Consider the following 27,339-nt stretch of genomic DNA (forward strand, 5'->3'; position numbering starts at 1 on the left):
TTGCGTGCTGGCGGGAGCTACTCGTTGCTGCCCGGGTCGCAGCGGCTGCATGTGACGTCACGCAGCCGCAGCTGCCCGCCCCCGCACGGTCCAGCCACACCTGTGTTTGCCGGACCGCGCCCACAAATGGCGGCCAAACACCGCCGTGCCGCCCCCTCTCACCCAGCGACCGCCTCTGCCCGTCAATCAGGCAGAGGCGATCGCTGGGCAACGACAGCCGTCGGCTGTCAGCCATGTGCCGGCGCACTTCTGAACTGAACGCTGCGCTGCGATGAACGGCAGCGTGTGATCAGGTCAGAATGACCCCCTAAATACAGATAATCAAAATAAATACTACGATCTCATGTAGGGTTTTCTTGTCCAATCTTTAACAGTAAATTTAAACTATATAATATACTTTCCAGTTTTATCATGGGAGCTGTGCATGCTGAAAGCAATGCATACTTTGGGTATCTATTTTTTATGTGTAAAATATATAGGTCAGGGTTAGTATTTTGGAGGGTGGCACAGCTTCTGCAGTGCCCTGCACATAACTGCTCCTGTGATCAGAATTTACTTTTCAGGAAGGCCACATACTGTATATAGCACAGTGCTGCATTTGCGAAGGCCAGACATTGTGCAGGTAGATGATACACCTACTGTGTCATACATTTCTGCTAAAAGGAAAGGAGATTTATAGGAATATTTATGCCCTTTACATTTCCTTCTTTTTTAACTGTATTTGACTTTGGGGCCAGGAAAGCGTTCAAAACCAAGTCTTACCTGCACCTCAATCATTGACTGGCATTGTATAACTCTGTCATGACAAAGATGCAAGGGGAGACCTGGATTGGTTCAAGCCTGAGGTAACATAACTATTCCTGGCTGACGCAGTCCCATGTGATATCACATTGACCTCACAGGGCTTGTGTGGCAGTTGGCAACCTAATGCAGAAGTACCTCTTCTGTATTAGACACAGAGGGCCTGATCGGGCAGATCTCTCCTCACTGAATGAAATAGTGATTTTTACCATACAGCACATGCACAAAAGCACATTTTTGTGTACTTACAGTACCATCTATTCTGATACTCCTTTCACACTAGAAGCAAAATCCCTGGTTATTGCACATCCACGCACAGCAACCGGGACTGAGTCCCGGGTCCCTGGTCCTGCTCTTTACTGGGATCGGGGCTGAGACCCCGGGAATTTGCCAGCTGCTAGACCCAGCAAATTCCCGGCTCGAAGTCTGAAAGTGGTATCAGTGAGACAGATCTCTGCTGGATTTTGCTGTGCATGAAATGAGCTGAAACTCAGAAGAAACTGGGTGGCAACAAGCAAAAGATTTGTCTAATTGGAGTGTCACAGGTGTGTAGCTTAATCTCAGTGTGAGTACAGGTTGTGCGTATGACGAATGGAGACCTGTGCCAGTAGAAATGATAATGATTGCTGCAGTTGGTGTAAAATCAGTTGGTGGGGCGGCTTCTGCTTGTATCTGCATGGATTCTCACACTAGCTGTACAGAATCTCACATTGGCATAAGGTAGTACATCTGGCTTTCATGGCTGCCCGCAACTATGGTCACTTTGCATCTGACTCAGAATCAGGCCCGGAGTCATCACACTGACCTATGTTTTTTAACTCAAAACTGGTCATAGTTTTGATCTGAAGTTCAAGGTGCATTCTTCTTATATACAGAATCCAACTATCACTCTCATTATGTCCAGTATATAGTGTAACCAAAGTATTATACAATCAATTACTTGTTACTTACAGGTGAACCTGTTTCTCCCACATCCCCTTTATCTCCTTTTGGCCCTTGTGGTCCCCTGTTGCCTGTTTCTCCCTTTGGTCCTTGAAGTCCATCCTGTCCAGAAGGTCCAGGTGGACCAGATAGTCCAACCTCACCAGTTTTCCCCCGAGGTCCCTGAAACCACAGTAGGGATTACTTCTAACATGTTACATCTAATCATTAAAAAAGAAAATGTCAACATGAAAACAAATGGTAGGCTAAGCATGAACACTGAGGAATAACGCACCTGTGGTCTTCTTAGTGACATCAAATGGAAGCAGGAAAAGAAACATTCACATGAAGTCCAAAACATAACAACAAAACTTTTGTTTTAAAACAACTTGCTTCATATTAGGAGACAAAAAAGTTATCCCATTTATATTGACTTCTGCATGATTACTTTAGAAAATGCTTCTAAATAAAAAAGGGCACTGCTAACTGCAGACTAAAGTCAAGATGCAAGAGTGACACAACCACCTTTATCGGTTATCATTTACGGTTACCGAACCATCTCCATCATTTATCATTTACAGTTTCTGTGTAAGCACCAATATTGCTTACAAAGTCATTCTCATATTAGTCCCACATGCTTACATAAGGCTGATAACCGGTAGCTTGCTCTTACCTTTTCTCCATCATGGCCAGGAGGACCGGGTAACCCAATTTCACCCTAATAGTTTAAGGGGAAAACAATAAAATCTTTATCTGAAGTACTATAATCTGGAGGACAACTTTTGCATTTATGCTCCTTGAAACAGAAGTCTTACATTTTCCACAAACACTATATAGCACACGATCAATGGGTGACCACACCTATGACTGACAATGACACACAGTGGGACAACTTTAGCAAATGTCGCAACTAACATCCATTTTGGTCTTCTGGGCACTACTAGCTAAATTCAAGGGGTGTGCAATAAGTTTCCGGAAGTGCAGTGCATAGGTAGAGTAGACACAATCTGACCTGTCTGTTTGTAAACTGTAATATGACTAAAGTTTTTGATAAATGTTAAGGCACAGAACCAGCACTGCACACCGAAGAAGTCAGCATGTTCACTTCCTTCACAAACTTGTTATGGAGCTCAACCGAGGCCACTGGAGAACCATGATCTCCTACGACTACAAGAGTGGTCTGCCACAGCAGGAGGGTTTTGACTGACTGCAAGCTGCTTTTAGGGAGGATGAACCATCCCAAACCACTGTGTTTGAGAGGTTTGCAGAATTTTAGCAGGGGAAACAGTCACTGGAAGACATTGAGCATTGCTGCCAACCTGTGTCCACCTTTACCGAGGACAACGTTGTTGCCGTGTGCGCATAGTTGAGGTCGACACTAGGGTGACCTTGACCCAGTTAGAGAAAGAGAAAGGCATCTTATCAGGAACCATCCACTTAATACTCCATGAAACGCTTGGCCTAAGCAAGGTTTCTGCATGCTGGGTGCTCCTTCTGCTGACTCGAGACCAGAAGTAGGCTCAGCTGACTTGGTGCTGCAACATGCTGACCAGGCTTGATGGCAGTTACTGAAACTCTGTCTGGGAGAGCATCAGTGGAAATGAATCCTGGATCTATAGTTTCAACCCGAGACATGTCAACAGTCGACCAAGAGGACCCCAGTTGGTGATGTGCCGACATGAGCACAGTGTGGCCAAGCAGATGTTGGCTGTTTCTGTGGTCAAAACTGGTCATGTAGCTACTGTACCACTCATGCACCAGTGCACCATCACTGGGGACTAGTATGCCAACCAGTGCCTGCCCCATGTACTGGAAGCCATTTCCAGGCAGTGTCCAAGAGCTTGTACTTATGGTGCCCTTCTCCATCATGAGAATGCACCTGCCCACAAGTGGTGGATTTTCTGGCCCATGAACGCATCCAGTAGCTTGGTCATCTGCAGTACTGTCCAGACCTGGCCCCTGCGACTTCTTTGTGTTCCCACAAATCAAGCGTAAGATGTGTGGGATTAGTTTTGAGTCATCGGGAGCTACAGTGGAGACCTTCATCCAGCATGTAGAAGACATACCTGCTCAAACTGTCCAGCTGCTTCACAAAGTAGTTTGAGTGAATGCATCTTTGTGACTCCTCTGGCGAATACTTTTAAAAAATGAAATGGTCACTTTGTTTGTAAAAATAGGGCCTTATTCAGCATTGTTCGCAGTGCTGCGAAAATGCAAATTGGCCGATTGTTGGCCATCTGCGCATGCGCTGGGTTCTAAAATGCAATATAATTTTGATTGACAGCGTCAGGCGTCGTGAGGGTGGCATTGCGGGGGTGTGGTCCAGATAATAGAGGCGTGTCTGGACTGTTTTAGGGGCGGCCCTGTGACATCACACGTAGCCGCTGCGGGATGAAAAATGGTGCATATGCAGGGGGCTACTGCTGTACCCAGATTCTGCGATGGTTTGCATTTTAAATGCAATCGCAATACGGGGCTGATTTTTTTCAATAGCAGATTCTGCTACTTAACAGAATCTGCTACTGATACTGAATCAGCTCCATAATACTTTGTGCATCTGGAAACGTATTACACACCCCTCGTATAACTGTTTACATACAGTTTATTGCTTATCTTCTTTCACTTTATTGCTATCACTTCAGAGTTGTGTAGCATAACATTATATGTAGAGATATAAAAGATAAGCAGGCAGACATTTATATGTTCATTTTCTAGGTATATATTCAGATTGCTGGTGCAAATTATGACTGAGCATTTCCATACGTGTTATACACTAAAAAGCTAGAAAATAATCATATTACCCTATTTCTCTGGGACACGCTGTGTTTTACAGGCCCCTCCCACTAGTGATACACACCAAAAAAACATGTTCCTCTCATACATGATACAGTATATTATTATTTCTTAGATATCATCTACTACTTCTCACCTTTTGGCCTGGTTGACCTGGTGGTCCAGGAGGACCCTACAAAATAGGAAATAAATACATAATGTAACTTTTAATACCTTATTTCTACAGAAATACAATAGAGATCCCCAAGCTGACAGTGCTGAATCTTCAAGATTCTAGGGGGAATTCAATTAGCCGCAAAGATGCAGTAGTTCACTAAGATAGAACTTTTTGTGACTATACCATGAAAAGTGCTGTGAAAAATGGCTTTTCGCAAGTATGTGCGCTCCCGCGATTTGACCCATTCAATTACAAATGTGCAAAAATTGGATTTGTGAGATAATTCTTGCAGGCAAAACCAGAGAATAGTGTACATATCTAAAAGTGGTCATAAGAAATAAATTTGGGGTACTTAAATTGGGTCAAATGGCTGTTACATGCATATTTCAAAAAAAGTGTAAAAATGATAGAAAGCAAGTGTGTTTAAGCAAAATAAGTGCAAAAATTAAACTGCGGGTACATAAAAATGGGTATAAGTATATAGGTCATTTTAAGCAACTTTTAAAAACCTCCAAAAAAGATAACTCCCACCTGCAAGCCTAAAAACACTTATCCGACTCATAAAGCACCCCGATATCCCTGTCCCGTATCTTGTACTCCCATAATTTTGCACTTTTTGACCCCCAAAATGGCATGTTATTATTGGCCAATTAAAAATAATTAAAAACTTCTAAGTGCCTAATTAGTTATTCATGGGGGGAGGGGTGTCCCAGGGGTTCTGAACCAAATCCCAAAATCTTTACATTAAAATAGGGATTTTTTTTCCAACTTTTTATCTGAGCAGGAGGTGGAGAAAAGAAATTTGCTGTAAACCTATGGTGAATTATTGCAGATAATTCTTCACAGACAACTGAATAGCAGCTTTTGAGGGTCACGATAAAAATCTGCAAAATGCCGTTTTCGGCTAAATTAATTCGCCCCTCCGTGTGAACTGGTTATATATAAGATTATTAACAATTTGAAAATATTACATTTATATTTCCATTAAACAAATTGCTTTACTCTTGAAATAATACAATAGATAAATAATACATAGTTATCAGGGTTCTGTAAATTAAACTAAAAGCACAATATTATGTAACCACGAGAACCTAAAGACCATTAATTCATCCTTTCCAAAATTTATACATGCCAAAAAGGGGGAAAGATCACTCATCCATCCATACAATAGCAATACCCACTAACCCCAAATGCCCACTCTTGCACAATGGGGGTCATTCCGAGTTGTTCGCTCGCAAGCTGCTTTTAGCAGCTTTGCACACGCTATGCCGCTGCCTACTGGGAGTGAATCTTAGCTTATCAAAATTGCGAACGAAAGATTAGCAGAATTGCGAATAGACACTTCTTAGCAGTTTCTGAGTAGCTCCAGACTTACTCGGCATCTGCGATCAGTTCAGTCAGTTTCGTTCCTGGTTTGACGTCACAAACACACCCAGCGTTCGCCCAGACACTCCTCCGTTTCTCCAGCCACTCCCGCGTTTTTCCCAGAAACGGTAGCGTTTTTTCGCACACACCCATAAAACGGCCAGTTTCCGCCCAGAAACACCCACTTCCTGTCAATCACATTACGAACACCAGAACGAAGAAAAAACCTCGTAATGCCGTGAGTAAAAAACCTAACTGCATAGCAAATTTACTTGGCGCAGTCGCACTGCGGACATTGCGCATGCGCATTAGCGACTAATCGCTCCGTTGCGAGAAAAAAAATAACGAGCGAACAACTCGGAATGACCCCCAATGCTCGGGACATTTCCATGAAAGGTCTGTACTTTATAGGTCCACGAATCAGGGGTCATTTGAGAAATATGTGGAGTTTGAACCAAGTAATAAAAATAATCAAAGCTGTTGATTTTAACGTCAAAGTGTCCATGACTCAATCTCAAGAGGAGGCAGTGTTCTGATGCACAGGCTGACTGGCAATTTTTAGACTTGGGGCAAGTACAAAGCCCTGGCACATCAGCTGTAGCCCACCTTTATATGGTAGATCTAGGTACAAAACTCTGGGGGTAATTTATTCAATGGCAAGTAGCCTTTCTTTTGGAGAAAACAGTGTTATTGCATGGGTAATGACTTCTTTGTCCTACATATTAACCAATTAGCTCACAATTATTTCTTTTAAAGCAACTTTTTTTCTTAATTAAGCCGGGGAAGGGAAAGGGGAAGAGGAGGATCTTCTAATGTTCTATATTTTCAACACTTCACGCCATCAAAGATTGGTTGATTATTGTGGTAGTGGATCTTGAGGATCATCTTTAAGTGAGGATCAGGGTTTCTACAGCTTAGAGGGTCTGCAGCAAGAGAAACATTGGGTGTGATACTAAATGCTAACATTCAGGATGCCTGCGGTCACACGACCGACTGTGGCATCCCGACTTTTAATATGCCAACATTGCTACTTCCAGTACTGGCTCTGTGTAGAGGGTAGGTGAATCCTCAACACAGAAACTGGGTAACAGATTTTGTAATTTATTATGCATTATAGGACCACAGCACACAAAGTACTTATATAAAAGACATAGAGCTACCATTCACAAACATGTATGTTGAGGTTCCCATGACAGAATCTGAGATGTTTGATATTATATTTTTAGTTAATGTGCAGTGAGTGCAAGCTACTGCTCTCTGTTATCTGTCATTTTCTACAAAAGGTCACTAAAAGAGGTAAGCTTTAATTGTAATAATAGAAAAATCTCAATTACCTATAGGCTAGCGCATATATTTTATTAGCACTATTATGGTTCAGAAAGTTAACTAGGGCACTATTATGGGGCATAAAATGATTAACTACTGCGTAGAAGCTTTGGGACAAAGACCCCTTTAATATGTTGATATGAGGCCCACAAAGATCTGATTACACTGCTACGCACACGTCACGTAGCCATGAATAAATAACCATAAACAAATCATGCCCCAGGTATAATTCAAGTGAGTAGAGGCAAAGGGGGATATCTAATTAGCCCCAGTAATTTACTGAGGCTAATTGCCCCGTTGGGGGCTAATTTATTAGCCCCGATAAGCCGGCACAAGCGGCGGCTTATCAGGGATTACCTGTTGCAGCACTGGGTGCCGGCTCCTGATAGCTCCCAATGCAGTGCTGCATCTCCGGCTTCCCCCGGTCACATGACTCAGGCAGGCGAAACCAAATCCCCGGAAACAGCCCCGTTTTTTTGTTTCTACCGAAAACACACAGGTTTCACTGAACCTGTGTGTTTTTGGGAGATAATATATTTTTTTACAGGCGATCTAATAGGATAGCCTGTAAAAAATATCGGTGAAACATCGGAGAAAAGTGCGAAAAATTAGTTTTTTGGCACCTGATGTTGTTTAACCTCTAATTAGATACCCCCCTAAGCCTAATCTGCAGTGAAAAATGTTTAATTTTCTTTCAGAATCACTTGTGTGACGCCTACTTTTTTATATTTAGAACTTCATATTTCTTTTTGGTATTTTTAAGGAATTAAAAAGGCCTGAACATTAATAGCAGGCAAGCAGTGCACATACTGTGTGGGCCAAAAGGCTTTATCTGCTGTCAGCCTGAGAAATTCCATGCATTTAGAGCAGCCAGCAGATCAATATCTCCTAAATGAGATTGTATTGTGTCTGTGTGTGGCTCTGTTTAGAAAAGCATGTGGGAGAGACATGGGCGACAGTAAGATATTAAAGGCCACGAAATATCCAGCGGATAGAATTCACCCTACGGGCAAAAAGGGAAAGCAAACTTCTAATTGCATTTCAAACAGCCTGAAATTCCTATATAAGCACTGACTGAACCATGGTGCAGGATAATAAACCTACATTTAGCCTCCCTGCTGAAACGTGTCAGCTATACATTTTCAAGCTTCATGATACAGGTCATTGCATAGGAAAGAGGATAAATGCAGGCTCCACAATCTGGGTCACTGTTTTCCACATACAGTATTCCTGAATATGATGCCCTGCTATAAGTCTATTAATACCTTTAAAAAAAAAAAAAGCCTACCTATGAGATTTCGGCTATGTGTTACAAACAATGGGGCAGATGTAAGAACGTGCGCTATGTGCTTGTTGCACATAGCGTACGCTAACTGCTGCTCTTACCGCATCACCGGAATGTATGAAGCGGCTCACAGTGGGATTCCGATGATTGCACTTTGTGCCTGCTGCCCGTTCGTCGTCGGCGCTGTGCCTATGTCTAGCCGATGCACTCCCGATGTATGACGACTGGGACAGCGTGGCACCGATGGTTATGTCCCTTGTGTCTCTTCGCCAGGTCGGGGCTGGCGTTGGCCGTGTTTTACAGGTTGTTGTTTTTTTGTCCTTTAAAATAACTAATATTGTTCGCCGCCACCACGTCTCCCCTGCGGCCTCTGACATCACCCCCACACGTCTCCTCAAAGCCCGGCACGGCGCGGCGTCCTCACAGCCTAACCGTGCCTCACTCTGCAGGGCTCACTGGGAGCTGAAGTGACGGTGCATGCGCGCTACTACAGCTTGCGGTGAAAACAGTCTGGCCAATGTGGGAGGATGCATATCACGGGACAGGTGACATAGTGCCCTCCCACATCGGCGGGGACCTCTATAATACATTGTGGCAGTGGGACAGGACGTATCACCACGATAATGTGGTGATACGACAGCAGGCATATAACGTTCGTTAGAACGCTTTTCATACATCTGCCCCACTGGGGCAGATGTATTAACCTGGAGAAGGCATAAGGAAGTGATAAACCAGTGATAATTGCAAGGTGATAAACGCACCAGCCAATCAGCTCCAGTATGTAAATTAACAGTTAGGAGCTGACTGGCTGGTGCGTTTATCACCTTGCACTTATCACTGGTTTATCACTTCCTTATGCCGTCTCCAGGCTTAATACATCTGCACCAAAATTCCGGGCGCTCATTTCATGATGGATGTCTGTCTTTTCTGTTTATGTGTAATGTACACATTATTGTAGTGCATATCAAAAAATGTGCACCAATACATCTGAACATGTATTTGTGCCTATACTTGATGTGTGTTTCCTAATGCCCAAAGAGGCATAGGGTTCCTGTCTATAGACAGACAGTTAAAAGATAGACAGTCATTAGTTAGACACTATATGGTCGACAGTCAAAAGGCAGACAGGGTCAAAAGTCAGACGGTCAAAAGTCAGACACAAATTTTTTTTTATTTTTTTTCTGTGCTTTTTACAACTTCTGCCTCATTTACTATCCATGTCACAAACTATTACCTTTTAGTAAAGTTGTGGCAAGCGGAGCGAGACACCGAGCCCGAAGCGCGGTGAGCGTAGCGAGCCCGCGAGGGGACGAATTTCACCAAATTTGGGTTAAAAATGTTTAAAAACACATTAAAAAAACTAACTTTTTTTTTGTCTGACTTATGACCCTGTCTGACTTTTGACCCTGTCTGACTTTTGACCCTTTCTGACTTTTGACCCTGTCTGACTTTTGACTGTCGACCATATAGTGTCTAACTAATGACTGTCTATCTTTTAACTGTCTATGAGCTATACCGCACCCAGAGGCATAACAGGAGTGGCAGACAATCTGCACCACTATCTAGTCACTTCTGACTGACCCACCAGCTGATCGTAATGGTACTTAATCGTTATCATTGCGGCTGACCTATTTCAAGTCACGGCTGTCTATTTGCTTTACTTGACAGTACTGCAGGAAAGAAGACTCCCATTGGATTTTTAAAGGGAAAAGCAACAGGTGTTATTTAATTTTCATATAATTTATGTGTATTTGTATTTCTAATTAAATACATTTTCTAATAAAAATGCAAATTTCGTATGTATTTATAACTCAAGACAATATTCATCTTGTGTATTACATTATTATACTGCAGTATGTATAAATATGGCAATGTAACCATAGCATTTATTACGAACACTGCAACCCATTCTAATTGAATAGCAAAACCCCGCAGCTGCGAAAAAAATCCCTGCGCCGCAGGTTTTCTTTTTACATTTTTTGCTTTTAGTTGAACTTCCCCCCAGTGTGTATACATATGTGGCCCAATTGGTACAATGGTACTGGTTTTGGTCTCTTTAGATGTGTCCAACTTAACATATGTACGTAAATACAATCTTTTATACGTCTGTTCCCTGTGTACATTCTCCCGAATATACGCCCACCATCAGATGAGCCCTTTTATCTTATTTAATGACCTTGGTTAAATGTTTACTACACATAAAAAAACAGACTGTGAATGTACTCACCTGCAGTGCTTCACTGAGGTTACTATTATATTCCACAATATTGGATTTCCCTGGTTCTCCCCTAGGACCCTATAAAAACAATGACCTGGTCATCAATGTACATATTATGTAGTAATCAATGGCAGTATGCAAGACAAACAGCTCAGTGGAATTATAAGTGTTTTATATAAAGCACCACCTGCTAGGGGGCCTACTCTCCAGGAAAAATCTGAATTTCAGTTTCCCCCGAGTCCCGGAACACACTTCTTTTTCTTTAGAAGCAGATGAGACCATGATGGCATAGTACTGGGTGCACTCTGATGATGTGTATAGCATAATAAAGATGTGGTTCATACTTGTCCCCTGGACCTCACCTCCATGCCCTCCTGAAGAAGAGGGCTACAAAGTAGGCAAGTATGGGTCAGTTTATATTCAAGCTGAAATCAACTTGTGTGCAGCTGTCTCTAAATCTGACTCTTAGGGGGTATTCAATTAGCCACGGGGATAACTGCCATGTTGGGGCAATCTAATTAGTGGTGATTAACTTGCGCGTGAATGCCCGATGTCGGACAGAACATTGCAGTTTCATGAGCTGCAAGGTAAAGTCTGCATAAAAATGGCAAAATGGGGGGTTCGGGTGCGAGAAAAACCCATTGAGTCTGCATTTTACATGGAAACATTAGGTTTCAGGCCTGAATGCCGATATTTTAGGTGCAGGAAAAAGGCAATTTAATTGAATACATTTCCCCGCACTGCAGGGATTGCAGCTATCAATTAGACGTCGGGTGAATATACCATCAGACTCTTGAGTAGGGTATTTAAATGGATATCCTATATCTGAAAATTGTTCAACTAATTTTAATTTTTTCTAATGTTATCGCTAACTGGTCCATTTGAAATATATGGAATCAGGAGTCACAACCTGTTGTCTCTTAATGTTTGGAGGTATGAAACTGTCCTCCACATACTTCCAAACTTGTAGACAGAACAGCTTTATAATGGAGTATAAGCAGTGCTATAGGTTAACATCAGCCATTTTGCATAAGGCAACTGTGTGAAAACGGGGCTGAGGCTGCAAAAATTGGATAGCCTGTAGACAAGGGCGTAGCTACCATAGGTGCAGGAAGTGCAGCTGCTATGGGGCCCAGAGCTGAGAGGGGCCCATCTTCCCTGTCACAGTTACATGTATTATATAAATTTTTCACCATTGGGTGATACATACTGTAGGGGCCCTTACAAACTTTTGTCTTGCGGTCTGCAATACATCCAGGTATGCCCCTGGAACAAAGGAGATTAGATGGAGCGCCTGTGTCTTTAATACCAAAAGAAATGAACCCACGTTCACTTCACTCAAGGGGCTGTGTGAACCCCTATTGTTCAAACAAGTAACTAGCAAAAAATAGAGAGCTGCGCTCATGGGGTCAAACCTTGGGGGTCATTCCGAGTTGATCGCACACTGCCGATTTTTGCTGCGCTGCGATCAGGTCTCTTCTGCGCATGCGTATGCACCGCAATGCGCACACGCGTCGTATGGGTTCAATGCGGATCATTGCTGAGCTATAGATTTAACAAAAAATCCATACGCACAGCCGATCGCAAGAAGATTGACAGAAAGAGGGCGTTTATGGGTGTCAACTGACTGTTTTCTGGGAGTGGCAGGGAAAACGCAGGTGTGTCGGGGCATTTGGAGGGCGGGTGTGTAATGTCAATTGCGGCACCAAAAAGACTGAAGTGATCGCGAAGGCTGAGTAAGTTCAGACCTACTCTGAAACTGCACAAAATGTTTTTGCAGAGCTCGGCTGCACAGGCGTTCGCACACTCGCAAAGCAAAATACACTCCCCCGTGGGCGGCGACTATGCGTTTGCACGGCTGCTAAAAACAGTTAGCGAGTGATTAAGTCGGAATGAGGGCTCTTGTACATATAATACATATCCACAGATCCGGAATTATAACCAAAAATATGCATTTAATATACACATTCTAGAGAACATAAAAATAAACATCAATATATTAGTATAAAAACATAAATTTGAAAAAGTCACGTGAGGCTGTGACGAAACGCGTCAGCACTCCTCCCCTTATTCTCATAGCCACAATACCTGCCAATTGTACCACGGAGGTAACTGTCCGGCAACAGCGAGATAAACCACGGGACTCTGCTACAAGGCCCTCTCGCTGTACCCGCTGAGCCGCACACATCAAGTCGCACCTACTCGAGACTGAGGCGTCAGCATCACTTGTCCGCTATCACAGACTCACCACCACATACAGCTAACGGACAATTGACTCTGTGGCCCAGCACCCAGTGAAACCCCATGAGTCTCCTAGCGGTAAAAGGCAACATCCGGACACATTGTAGCGACTGAAAAAAGTGATTTATGGACTAGATGGCGCTAACGTTCATGCAAGAGTGGAAAATGTGAGGGAATAGGAGTACTTAGCTATGCTCTGTATATCTCAATAGTTGACCGGAAAGGCTCTGTGTCCGGGTCCTTGATGGAACACTAGGTGGAAAAATGCAGTTCCATATTCCCAATTTATTCGAATTAGAAAAAATTGCAGTGACCTTGAAACATACTTGGAACAATCCTCGAGGCACCTAGTAGACTTCTTAACCGCCTGAAAACAAACTGATTTGGAGGAAGGTGGATGATACTCGAGGATTGTTCCAAGTATGTTTCAAGGTCACTGCAATTTTTTCTAATTCGAATAAATTGGGAATATGGAACTGCATTTTTCCACCTAGTGTTCCATCAAGGACCCGGACACAGAGCCTTTCCGGTCAACTATTGGGATATACAGAGCATAGCTAAGTACTCCTATTCCCTCACATTTTCCACTCTTGCATGAACGTTAGCGCCATCTAGTCCACAAATCACTTTTTTCTGTCCAAATTCTTGGATCTTTTTTGGGATAGGTCCAATCTTGGATTTAGAAGGCAGCCAACGATAGACAAGAAGCGCCCAAAAGGATTTTCACCTTTTCTGTAACATTGTAGCGACTGGTTATACTCGCTACATAGTATCATCTAAAACTCTCCTGTGGTAATAACAACTATTCTCCTCCCTGACTGTTACAAATACATACTAAAGTGCTAATTAGCTACAGACAGCACCGACATCAATTATAATTGGATATCCAAACAGAAGGAGAATACTTGAATTAGTTGAGCATTTGCTAATATGAACTGTCGGCCTGAGATTGAAATTAATTTATAGCTGACATAGGGCTCATATTGTCTTTTAAATTTATGTTTTTATACTAATACATGGATGTTTATTTTTATGTTCTCTAGAATGTGTATTTAAAATGTATATTTTTGGTTATAATTCCGGCTCTGTGGATATGTATTATATGTACAAGGTTTGACCCCATGAGCGCAGCTCTCTATTTTTTGCTAGTTACAGGTATGCCTCTGGACCTGCTCATTGTAATGTGGTATAAAATGAACTGGAGGCATTATAATGTTACATAATATGAACTGGGGCACCTGTAATATGACACAATATGAAGTGGAGGCACTATAGTGTGGCATAATATGAACTGGGGCACCTGTAATATGACACAATATGAAGTGGGGGCACTATAGTGTGGCATAATATGAACTGGGGTACTGTTATGTGGCACAATATGAAGTGGGGGCACTATAGTGTGGCATAATATGAGCTGGGGAAACTATGCCATAATGTGAATTCGGGGTACTGTGTTGCATAATGTGTACTGGCAACCCTATAATGAAACATAACATGAACTAGGACACTATTATGACTCATAAAATAAACTAGGGCACTACTATGGTTAAAAAAATGAACTAGGGCACTATTATGGGGCATAAAATAAACTAGGGCACTAATATGGGGCATACAATTAAACTTGCTGCGGTGAGGTGTCTCTCTAGAAGCATTGGGACGGCGCCCCTTCAAAATGTTGCTATGGGGCCCACAAAGTACTGGCTATGCCCCTGCCTGTAGAAAAATATTGGTGAAACATCGGAAAAATAGACATTTATCTACCTAATTGGATACCCCCATATGTTGGATAAAGTATGCTTTGTGGAAAATGTTGAGGAACATTGCATTGTAATTATTACTGCCCCTTTCTAATCAAAAGTGCAATTTTAGAAATGTAAGCAACACATACAATATATATGTGAATGTTTTAATTTAATTTGAACTATTCAACACTGCCACACATTTTATTTTTTTATTTTATTATTTTATAAAGACCTTTCACCTAAATTATAGGTACTTTCACAAAAATGACATTTGCATTTGCTACATTATAATTTATAATATTAATAAAATGTGTAACTTTTTTTACAAAACATTTATCAATTTTATATATTTTTTTAATAAAACGTTTCAAAAATTTTGTGCATATACACTGGTATGCACCTATACACCCATACACATAACAGAGTGCTGATTTCCAAAATAATTGTACTACCACCAACATAAAACATAATACACATTAGTTTATACTCTTGGCGTTCTGCACAGTCCACATATTATACCCAAAATTATAACGTGTGCAACTCACTCGAGGTCCAGAAGGGCCTTGATCTCCCTTAGCTCCTGCTACACCCTGTAAGACAAGATACAGTAGATGTCAGTGGTAGTTTCCATGAAGTGCTCCTGTTAGCTACCCATGGTGGTTTGTGGGTAAAGCAATCTTCATGCTCTCGGGAGGCATAATATAATATGTGTTGCATGCTAAAGTGCTATCACTTTTCATGAGCATTGATCCATCTGGCTTTAATTTTAATTGGCAACATGTATTGTTTAAGCTAGGGCTTATTTTATCAGGCACACTTATCTGTTTTAGTTGTATTTTAAAAATGCTAATACATACCTCCAAACATCCTGCATGAACCTATAGGGACTGGGCATGGCCTCTCAGCTAGGGGGTGTGGCCTTATGGGAATGCCGCGATCACGTGCCATACCCTGCCTTTCATCACTGTGGGATCATGCCCAGCGTTTTGGAAGCTGCTGGAAATACCTCCAGTCCCTCTCTTCTGTGAATTGATGCCGTACGCATGTGCACAGCACCTATTCGCTGCTGCTCTGCGGATGAGACAGCACCTCCTAACTCCTTCCCGCTGGTCACGTAACTACATCCCGATGGAAGACCCAGCCTGGTGTGGTCACATCTGATGCAACCATGACAGGCAAGTGGGTAGTTAAATCTTCTTGTTCTAATTTCCTATTATGTGATAAATGTGATATTATTCACACTGTCTGGCCATGTCCTGTATTGTGTATGAATTATGCACTGTATTATTAGCATTTACTTTTATCACTATGAAGCCAAGATGGGGGAGAGGGTCTGTGGTTGCCGCGGGGGAGGGGCGGTTGCGGGGTTGCCGCGGGTGGGGACGGGGCGAGTGAGGTAGTGCCATGGGTGCTGGAGGGCCGGGTGCGGGGGTGCCGCGGGTTGGGGAGGAAGTCCGGAGCCACCCTGGATGGGGGAGGGGCGGCTGCGGGGGTGCCGTGGGTGGGGGAGGGGCGGTTGCAGGGGTGCCGCGGATGGAAGAGGGGAGGGTGTGGGGGTGCCGCAGGTGGGGGAGCGGTGGGTGCGGGGTTCCGCAGGTGGGGGAGGGGGTCCGGAACCACCACGTGTGGCGGAGGGGCGGGTGCGGTGTGCTGCAGGTGGGGGAGGGGTGGGTGCGGTGGTGTCGTGGGTGGGGGAGGGGTCCGGAGCCACTGCGGTTGGGGGAGGGGCGGCTGCGATGGTGCTGAGGATGGTGGATTGGGCCGGTGGTACTGGGAGTGGGGGAGGTGCAGGTAATGCTTCTCCCTCTTCTCCTCCTGGAATAGAAAAAGAACAAGCGGCTGCGCTGAATATCAGGAACGGAACACAATGTACAGAGAGCCAACGTAAAAAATAACAATGTTTATTTGTAAAACATATAAAAAGATTAATTATCATATGACCGGTGAATAATATATATATATAAGAACATTCACTAGACGTGAACTGGTGGTCTGTTGTAATAGCTCAGCTTTTTGGGGTGAGAAGTTCCGTGTTCAACTAGTTAAAACATTGATAAGTACCAGGTGTACTAGTGGAATCCTAATAAATTCAAAGTCCCTCAGTTGAATTTGAGATTCAATACCTTTCCAGATGGGCTGGTGAAAGCCGAGCGTCCTCGGCTTCAATGTCCTGCAATGCCCATATACGCTGTGCAGCGGAAAGGAGGAGACCGTCTCTCTCACAACCCGGTCGTGGCGGCGTGCGTGCTGAAGCCGCTGATGTCGGATGCTGTAGACGGAGGGTGCAGCGGGGACCAAGGAGCACCTGGAGGATTTCACCTGAGCTGAGTACGGATAGGGGCGGGTCCTGACGCGTTTCGTCACGTTCACGTGACTTTCTCGAAGGTAGATACCTGCCTCCTAGATCATCCGGTATTTAAAGGCTGAATTGATTGGTGTGGACAGGTGAATGTCATCAGCAATGTTAAAAACAATAAAAAAAGCAAGAAACGTTTCTTGCATTTTTATTGTTTTTAACATTGCTGATGACATTCACCTGTCCACACCAATCAATTCAGCCTTTAAATACCGGATGATCTAGGAGGCAGGTATCTACCTTCGAGAAAGTCACGTGAACGTGACGAAATGCGTCAGAACCCGCCCCTATCCGTACTCAGCTCAGGTGAAATCCTCCAGGTGCTCCTTGGTCCCCGCTGCACCCTCCGTCTACAGCATCCGACATCAGCGGCTTCAGCACGCACGCCGCCACGACCGGGTTGTGAGAGAGACGGTCTCCTCCTTTCCGCTGCACAGCGTATATGGGCATTGCAGGACATTGAAGCCGAGGACGCTCGGCTTTCACCAGCCCATCTGGAAAGGTATTGAATCTCAAATTCAACTGAGGGACTTTGAATTTATTAGGATTCCACTAGTACACCTGGTACTTATCAATGTTTTAACTAGTTTAACACGGAACTTTTCACCCAAAAAAGCTGAGCTATTACAACAGACCACCAGTTCACGTCTAGTGAATGTTCATATATATATATATTATTCACCGGTCATATGATAATTAATCTTTTTATATGTTTTACAAATAAACATTGTTATTTTTTACGTTGGCTCTCTGTACATTGTGTTCCATTCCTGATATTCAGCGCAGCCGCTTGTTCTTTTTCTATGCCATCACCACAATACTACACATAGTATTCCGGCAAGCGCAGACTATCAGGAACATAAAATTGTGATCATTTGATCCCACAAAACACGTATTGGTTTTCATTGTCATTTGATGATTAGGCGCTTGTTTGTTGCAGTTTTTTGTTCTGTTCCCCTCCTGGAAGCAGCTAAGCTGCTGACCTTTGTTGGCGCTCCCTGCAGCAGGCGGTGAAGGCTCCTGTGCCCGCGCCAGGCACCGCAGCTTCCCCCCGATGGCGAGTCCCTTGGCAGACGAGTGGAGTCCAGGAAACACACAGCAGGCAAAGGGCAGAGCCTCCCATTGGATGTAACCTGTGTGGGAGGGCATTTCTCAGCCAGTCAGCTGTGGGCTGGGTGTGATAGACCTGGCGCTAACCCAGTAAGAGCTCCTAGCCACGCCCAGCGTTAGAATATGAGTCACAAAGTCACAGATCTGGGCAAATATATGAGATATATACATTTTTTGTTAGTGAGACCCAATAGTTTTGTTTGAAGTAAACAGCAGACACTAGTAAAGGCCAGAAGAATTTTATCTTAGTAACATGATATTTTTTGCAGTCATTTGAATAAGCAATAGAATTGTCTTATTAAAAGTTCCCTCCCCTTTCATTGTTTTCTTATAGTGAAGATAGCTATCCTTTTTCTCCAGCTCTGAAACAGAGCATGCGCACTTCATTTAATTTTTTTTAAATGCGATAAAACCACCGAAAAGTAGACTATGATATTATCGCACTTTTGGATTTTTATCGCAATCACATTTTCGATAAAAAAAATGATACATACTTAGATAAAGAAAAAGTCACGGAACAGACACGATAAGTGACTAAAAAAATGTAGAAACTTATTGCATTTTTTGATACATCAGCCCCAATGTTTGTACTTAAGGAGTTAAGTTGTAATTAGTGGAGCATAAGTTATACTCTTTTCCACTGACCCAGGTAACTGAACATGGGTATCAAACCATGTCTCAGCGGCATGAAATTCTGTTCAGACTGCAGGCTGGACCCAGGTCAGTGGCAGGTTTTCCCCTCTGCTGGCACTTGAAGATGACAATCTCCAAGCGCTGGTGAGCTGGATCTCCATAGGGTGTTAACGGGACCCATTTACACTGCACCCATACTCGGGTCCTTCCTGGGTTCGACCTTGGTAGCTACCCGGGCCAGGTTCCCAGGTAACTGGACCTGTGTTATTTTCCAGGGACCCTTTTCCACTGAGCCACGACCGGGGTAGACCTGCCAATAACCTTAGTTATTGTGGAGGTGGAAAAAGGGGTATTATTAAACAGATAAATTGTAATATTGCAAGTCACAAGACATACCTTATCACCCTGCAGGCCTGGAATCCCAGGTTGGCCAATAGCACCTGCTTCCCCCTAAACAATTATGGAAGAGACAAAGAACAGTCATGTGGAACCCATATCTGACATACAAAAAGTTAGATGCAGAGCACAAACTGAAATCTGAATTGCAGTGTAAAAATAAAGCAGCCAGTATTTACCCTGCACAGAAACAATATAACGACCTAAATCAAAATCTCTCTGCACATGTTACATCTGCCCCACCTGCAGAACAACATTGTTTTGCCCATTAGTGTGCTTTTTTGGTTTGCTAACAAACCTGAATAACCCCCAATGTCCACATTGGTCTCCTTATACTCTGAATACTGTATGTCGTACAATATATAATATATGTGGCCAGGAAAAGGTCAAACTTCCCATAATAAATATGCATATATAATATGACCAGTAGTAGACAGAACTCCGCTTTCTAAGCACAAATTCTCCAACAGCATGGTAAGATCCGTCTCTTTTTACACTGATTGAGTGTTCAGATCTACACACACAGTAGACTTGGAAGGAGAAGCTGTTTCCATTGGGTGTACAGGTTGAGTATCCCTTATCCAAAATGCTTGGGACCAGAAGTATTTTGGGTATCGGATTTTTCCTTATTTTGGAATAATTGCATACCATATTGAGATATCATGGCGATGGGACCCAAGTCTAAGCACAGAATACATTTATGTTTCGTATACTGTATACCTTATACACATAGCCTGAAGGTAATTTTAGCCAATATTTGTAATAACTTTGTGCATTAAACAAAGTGTGCGTACAGTCACACAATTCATTTATGTTTCATATACACCTTATACACACAGCCTGAAGGTGATTTAATACAATATTTTTAATAACTTTGTGTATTAAACATAGTTTGTGTACATTGAGCCATCAGAAAACAAAGGTTTCACTATCTCAATCTCACTCAAAAAATTCTGTATTTCGGAATATTTGGATATGCTATACTCAACCTGTATTATATTTTTTATTGTGGTCATGATGCATGCCTCTGACCAGGTCAGGCAGAGGAGGTTTCTGGGCAACTGGAAACCCACACTGCGTTTGGCTATGGGAACATAGGCAAATGCAGATATGTGGAGCAATCCAGTAACCTCCAATATGCACGGACATAATTAATGTATGAACTCTCTTTAATGGCACTTTTGTAGAGTTAAGTATGAAAAGTGAATGAAGCACTATGTGACTGATAAACACTGTCATTGTCCACATTTTATCATATATATGTTCAAGTGAGCTACAAAAAAATGTAACCTAAATGCCAAAACATGACAATCTAGGGCTATCAAGGAGTAAATAACAGATGGCATTATTGCAGATCCTAGGTGTAGCATACATTTCAGATTTTATTGCTCTTTTTATCTGGATATTAATAAAACAGCTGTTTAGAAGGTGCTTGAATTGTTTAATTAGAATTCCACAAGCTGTCATTGTAGTGATGGGCCTCCTTTTCCCCTAACTAGTGGTCCATTCTGCCTTTTCCCTGTGCACTGCAGAAACACAAGCAAGGCTCCATATACTGTACACCAAACTCAATCCTGATACAAATATAAAATGGACAGTAAGTTACTTTTGTTCTTCAACCTTTTGCCATCTTGTGTGTTATGATAAAAATAATGAAAGAGGAAAAGGAAAGACGAAAAAGGCGCCTTTCTGCTATACAAAAGCCCAGTTTGTCACATTTTGGCCTTCAAAGAAAAGGAAAAAAAATGTAGACCTGTCTATCAGAACGGTTTTGCTACATTCTTGCTCTTTGTGTTCACACTAACAAGATCTCTCAGACCTGATCAAAGCCATATACTGTATCTGATAGAAGGATGTGTAATGCTACACAGTGAATTTTATTCATATTCATAGAAATTCTTTTTCTGTGATTTAAAGTAAAATATGAATCATGTAACTGACCATTTACAAAGTGTGCCGTAAGGACCATATTTTCCACAGAGCTTTGCAAGGCAAAGACTCCTGAATCTATTATGGATTTAACTTTTTTTTTTTTTCATTTAACTTTTTTGGGGATAAACAATTCTACAAATATTTCAGGGAAAAAAATTAGTGCTTTATTTTTTTTTTATTAAAAAGGTACAAGTACTCTATTACTATTACAAGTTTGTACTAAACGTATAGTAACTTACGTACTCTAGACAAGTCTTCAGCTGCTAATGTTATTCATTATTTAATATTACTTCACTGATTTCTTCCTGTTTTGGAACTAGTTAGAAGAATTACAAATGAGGAAAAAAATGATGCTGGTATGGAGAACCATTGAATGCCATGACAAAAAAGCACTGAGCTTTATTATCGTGATATACAGTAGGGGATCCAGTCAGAGGGGCGGCAGATGTATTAACCTGGAGAAGGCATAAGGAAGTGATAAACCAGTGATATGTGCAAGGTGATAAAGGAATCAGCCAATCAGCTCCAATATGTAAATTAACAGTTAGGATCTGATTGGCTGGTTCCTTTATCACCTTGCACATATCACTGGTTTATCACTTCCTTATGCCTTCTCCAGGTTAATACATCTGCCCCAGAATCCGAGCATTCGGGATCCCGGCACCATCGGGGAGGGAGGGTTAGGTTTAGGCTGTGGGGAGTAGGTGTCGGGATCCTGAGCGTTGGGATGCCGCTGTTGGACCTGATGGTTTTCACAAAATCCGATGTTTACCAATCAGCATGTGCCAATCTCCGTCTGCGAACTTGACTGATATGCTGCGGTCATTTCGGAGGTGGAGTGAGGGACAATGATGGATATTGTTCTACAAAATGGAAGCATATTGGCCCTGTATTATAGGTGTGCTGATGCTAGGAATATTGAAGGTTACTCAGATGGCCGTTGTTCAAACCAGTGATCCGGATTCAGCAGCGGATCCTAGAAGGTGGCAGGAGGCGTCTATTAACACAAGTTGCCACCTGCAGCAGTACCATATTTTCGCATTGCTGCTGCATCCAAAGACACGGCAGCGATGTGAACTGCATCCATCCCTGAATTACCCCTATAGTACATGCATTGAGGTGCAGCCACTAGAGGGTGCAGATGTCAACCAAAGCAGGAACTAGTTTAGAATTGCTGCAAAAATATAAATATACTTTTTGATGAAAACATGTCCAAGCATTCAAAATAATAATAGTAATAACAGCAATAACAGAATTGTGTTGATACTTTGATATTTTTAAATACTGTACATTTATATACAGATGTGTATTTAAAAAAAAGTCCTCCAGTCCATGCCGTCTCTTTGAAACTTTCAACACTCTCCTTTGCCCTCCTCCTCCTCCTCCTCCCCTCCCATCCTCCCTCACTGTCACTGACTTTGCCTCCTTCTTCATCTCCAAAATTGAGGAAATCCGACACGATATATCCTCCCGTCACTCCTCTGCTGCCTCCCTGCCCCCAACATCCTTCCCCTGCATCTTTCCTACCCTGCCTTCCTTCCGTCCCAATACAGACAAGGAAGTCCACTCCCTCAACTTATCCTCCCCCCCCCCCCCCCTCAACCTGCCCCCTGGACCTTCTCCCCTCCCGTATTCTCGGCTCCCTCTCCCCCACTGCCTGCTCCCACCTTGTTCACCTCTTCAACCTATTACTCTATCAGCATCCTTCACTCACCATTCAAACATGCTCTGATCTCACCTATTCTCAAAAAACCCAACCTCGACCCTTTATCACCCACTTGCTACTGCCCCATCTCTCTACTCCCATTCACCTCCAAACTACTTGAATGACTGGACTACAGCCATCTCACAAGTTACCTCTCTGACAACTCCATTCTTGATCCACTACAATCTATCTTTCGCCCACTCCACTCCACTGAGATTGCCCTGGTGAAAGTTACCAATGACCTGCTTTTGGCCAAATCCAGGGGCCACTTCTCTCTTCTTATCCTTCTGGACCTCTCTGCTGCCTTTGACACTGTGGATCATCCTCTCCTCCTCTGCACACTGCAAAATATTGGCCTCTCTAGCACTGTTCTTGACTGGTTTACCTTTTACCTCACTAACCGCTCCTTCTCTGGGCCCGACTCCAGCACCACTTCACACCCTTCCATCCTTCCTGTTGGTGTCCCTGAGGGTTCAGCCCACTTCTGTTCTCCCTGTACACCTCTTCCCTGGGTGCGCTCATTAACTCCTTTGGCCTGTAATACCACCTCTATGCTGATGACACACAACTCTACCTCTCCTCTCCTGATCTGTCCCCCTCTGTCCTCTCTCAGGTTTCCAGCTGCCTCTCCGCCATCTCCTCCTGGATGGCTGAGCGTTCTCTGAAGCTCAACATGGACAAACCTGAACTCATTATCTATGCCCCATCCAGAGTAACACCCCCTCCCAATATCTCTATCACTGTTGACAACACCATCAACTACCCTGTTCCCCAAATCCGCTGCTTGGGCATCACTCTTGACTCCTCCCTGTCGGTTCAAGCTACATAACATTGCTCGCATCAGGCCATTTCTCTACCAGAGTGCAACTAAACTTATCATCCACTCACTGGTCATCTCACAGCTCGACTACTGCAACGTTCTCCTCACTGGCCTCACTTGTTCCCATCTTGCTCCCCTCCAATCTGTCCTCAACTCCGCAGCTAGGCTTATGGTCCTCTCCCGCTGCTCCACATCTGCCATTCCCCTTCGACAAAATCTGCACTGGCTCCCATTCCCCTAAAGAATCCTTTTCAAACTCCTCACCCTCACATACAAGGCCATCTCTAATTCCACTGCTCCCTACATCTCCACCTCTTCTCCCTTCATACTCCCTCAGGCCCCTTATGGTTGGCCAATGACCGGCGCCTCTCCTCTACCCTGGTCACTGCTTCCCATGCTCGAGTTCAAGATTCTGCCCGTGCTGCACCCCTTCAGTGGAACATGCTCCCCCACTACATTAGACTCTTCCCGACCTTGCAAAGCTTCAAACGGGCACCAAAAACCCACCTATTCATCAAAGCATATCCTTCCGATGCATAACCTAGTCCTGAGGCTGCTCCTCCATCCCCCTGCCTAATGCCTTGACCATCTCTGCTTTGCTTACATTCTGCCATCAGGCTACCTCCCGCTTGCTTGCACCTCATGTCATCTGTCTGTCACCCCTTCCTACTAGATTGTAAGCTCGTCAGAGCAGGGCCCTCTTTCCTCTTGTTGTCAAAACCCTCTTCTCGACACATTTCACTCACAGCTCTCTCCTACTCAGCGACCATCTTTACCCGCTTTTTCTCCTGCTGGTAAAGGCTCATCTTTATCTATGGCCACCAGCTCCTAGTAGTAAGCTGATCACTCACTCGCTACTTACATCTACGCTGTATTATGTATTGAAAATTGTGCTGCTCTCTGTTACCTGTACTTTATTTTTGTTATTTATTTACTGTAATGTTAAGTTTTGTCTCCCTGTACTGTCCTTTGTACGGCGCTGCGAAACCCTTGTGGCGCCTTATAAATAAAATGTAATAATAATAATAATACAGTACATATCTGTATCATTTCAGTTGTTATATATTTATGGCACCTCTGATGAAAATAACAGCAAAAGCAACAACAATAAGGACATATTTTTTTTAATAAACACATTTTACCTACAAATTTATAATTTAAAAAAAAAATCCTGTTTTTGCTAGCTTTACATGTAATGACTATTGAGCATGTGAAGCTGAAAGGTCAAATGCAATGTGTTTTAGAGATATGCATACGAACCTTTGGTCCCGGAGGTCCTGGCAGGCCTGGATTACCAGGTTCTCCTTTAACTCCACCGAGTGCATTGCCAATGTCACCCTTCTCACCCTGTATAAAAACATGAAACAAACAAGTTGTTTAGATATATCCACACTATTATTATTATTATTATTATTATCACCTGAAAAGACAAAGGGGGTATCCACTTAGACCTGGTCCATTTTCAACTGATAAAAACTGTCTAATTTGATTAATGGCCAATGGTCATTCTTGCGGTATCCTATTACAGACAGCAAACAGAGGGGGGTGCTTTCCCCCCCCCCAGGTATCCCCCCAGCACACTAAAAATTACCTCTGTTTGCTGTTTGTTTGTGACTCCTCCCCCTTTGTAGCACATGATATATAATTATCTCCAGGAATGATTGAGCAACTGCCACTGTGTGCAAGTGTGAGAAGGCATTGAATGGGAGCAGCATTTGGAAGGCATGCTGTTCCTTGTAGTGCTAATGGTAGATCCTGGGTGTGGCTCCCAGGTAAGTTAGTCCTCTGTCTGGATGCATTTTAGTATGAGCCTTTATCAGGAGGCTTTACTGTAGACAAATCACATGGCTCTATGTGGGCACTGCCATTAAGTAGTGTTAGGACTGCTGATATCGGAGAAGCCTTGATGCGGCCAGCAGCTAAACATGTCTTTGCAAATGCATGCGACCAATTTCTCTGAAATTCTATTACCAGATAGGTTCAGATATGGTTACAGGTAATTTTTAGTGTGCTGGGGGGATACCAGGGAAGGGGGTAGGGGGGGGGGAAGCACCCCCTCTCCATTTGCTGTTTGTTTCTGACCCCTCCCCCTTTCTAGCACCTGATATATAATTATCTCCAGGAATTATTGAGCAACTGCCACTGTTTGTCTGCATGTGTGAGAAGGCATTGAATGGGAGCAGCATTTGGAAGGCATGCTGTTCCTTGTAGTGCTAATGGGAGATCCTGGGGGTGGCTCCCAGGTAAGTTAGCCCTCTGTCTGGATGCATTTTAGTATGAGCCTTTATCATGAGGTCTTACTGTAGACAAATCACATGGCCATATGTGGGCACTGCCATTATGTAGTGTTAGACCTGCTGATATTGGAGGAGCCTTGACGCAGCCAGCAGCTAAACATGCCACTGCCACTGTTTGTCTGCAGGTATCCTATTACAGGCCATTTTCATCGACCGAAAGCGGACCCGCTGTCGCGCAAAAGCACATGGGATCGGGGATAAGTCCACGATCCCATGTGTTATTGCGCCTCTGGCAGCCTGCTTATTACAGATTATGCTTTGGGTGCCTGAGGCACGTGATTAGCATTTGCTTGATAGGATACCCACCGGCGATACAATTACCGTGGGTAATTGGATACCCCAAAAATTGTATTACAAGTGCTAAAAAAAAAGTACCACAAGTGAGTAAAAGTGTGTGAGATCTCTTCACTGTACAGTGCCCCTCTGTCCCATATATGAATGGTAACCAATTTCACCGTATTTTGTGTAAACTAATTTCATTCAGTTTGGTCAACTATACCTTAGTATAACTAAACTGGCCAAATACCTAAGTCAATCATTGACACCTGTCCAAGCTTTTCTATAACATATGGTAGCATTTTTTTCTTTTACGTCCTAGAGGATGCTTGGGTCCAGATTAGTACCTGTCAAAGTCAGAAAAATATCACTATGCACACTGCCATATTTGCACCTCATATGTGTCCCTGCTGCGCATGCGTGCGCTCTCCCGTGCGTGCGCATGCTCGCTGTTGCGGGCACCCGCAGGCGCACGGTATGCGCATTTACGGTAGAGATTGTATGCGTCTAGCGGGCGACTCTTTCGTTACATATTTTCACCATATAATGTATTTTGTAGATTATGGTCCCTTTGATAGAATCTGAAAGTTTGGTTAATGTAGAATGTTCATGGACGGAGAAATCCCTCTTTGTTTGATACGAAGGGTCAGACAGGAGTAATACAGTGGTGTTTAGTATCCATCGGAAGAGTATTTAATTAGCAATATTCCGGTGTTGGTTTGAAGCGAATTAATCGCTCGTGCGAATAGTTATGGACATAAGAAGTTTATGTCCATTTACTATTATTTGCACTTACTTATCCATGCGGCGGGAAACCTAGTTTCCCACCCACCTGAGCAGTTGGAAATTGTCACAGCCCACCTGTATGAATCAACCTATGACCTTTTGTTATAATGCGAGGAGGAATTCCTGTGTCCAATGAACAATGAGATTGTAGGGACCATTGAATTGTATTGTGTGTGGGG

At 43.2% G+C, this 27,339-nt stretch overlaps 1 protein-coding gene across 1 annotated transcript in view; it reads right to left on the reverse strand.

Annotated features, from left to right (window-relative positions):
• LOC135056328 (collagen alpha-1(XIII) chain-like) overlaps positions 1-27,339 on the reverse strand; it is a 220,543-nt gene that overhangs the window by 60,250 nt on the left and 132,954 nt on the right. Inside the window, exons 20-26 of the mRNA XM_063961321.1 lie at positions 25,062-25,148; positions 19,345-19,398; positions 15,395-15,439; positions 10,876-10,944; positions 4,652-4,687; positions 2,396-2,440; positions 1,753-1,905 (exon numbers count right to left, since the gene is read on the reverse strand). Coding sequence (XP_063817391.1) covers positions 1,753-1,905; positions 2,396-2,440; positions 4,652-4,687; positions 10,876-10,944; positions 15,395-15,439; positions 19,345-19,398; positions 25,062-25,148 — 489 coding nt within the window. The remainder of the gene's footprint in view (positions 1-1,752; positions 1,906-2,395; positions 2,441-4,651; positions 4,688-10,875; positions 10,945-15,394; positions 15,440-19,344; positions 19,399-25,061; positions 25,149-27,339) is intronic.

This window comes from Pseudophryne corroboree, chromosome 3, assembly GCF_028390025.1.
Source record: "Pseudophryne corroboree isolate aPseCor3 chromosome 3, aPseCor3.hap2, whole genome shotgun sequence".
Lineage (NCBI taxonomy): Eukaryota > Metazoa > Chordata > Amphibia > Anura > Myobatrachidae > Pseudophryne > Pseudophryne corroboree.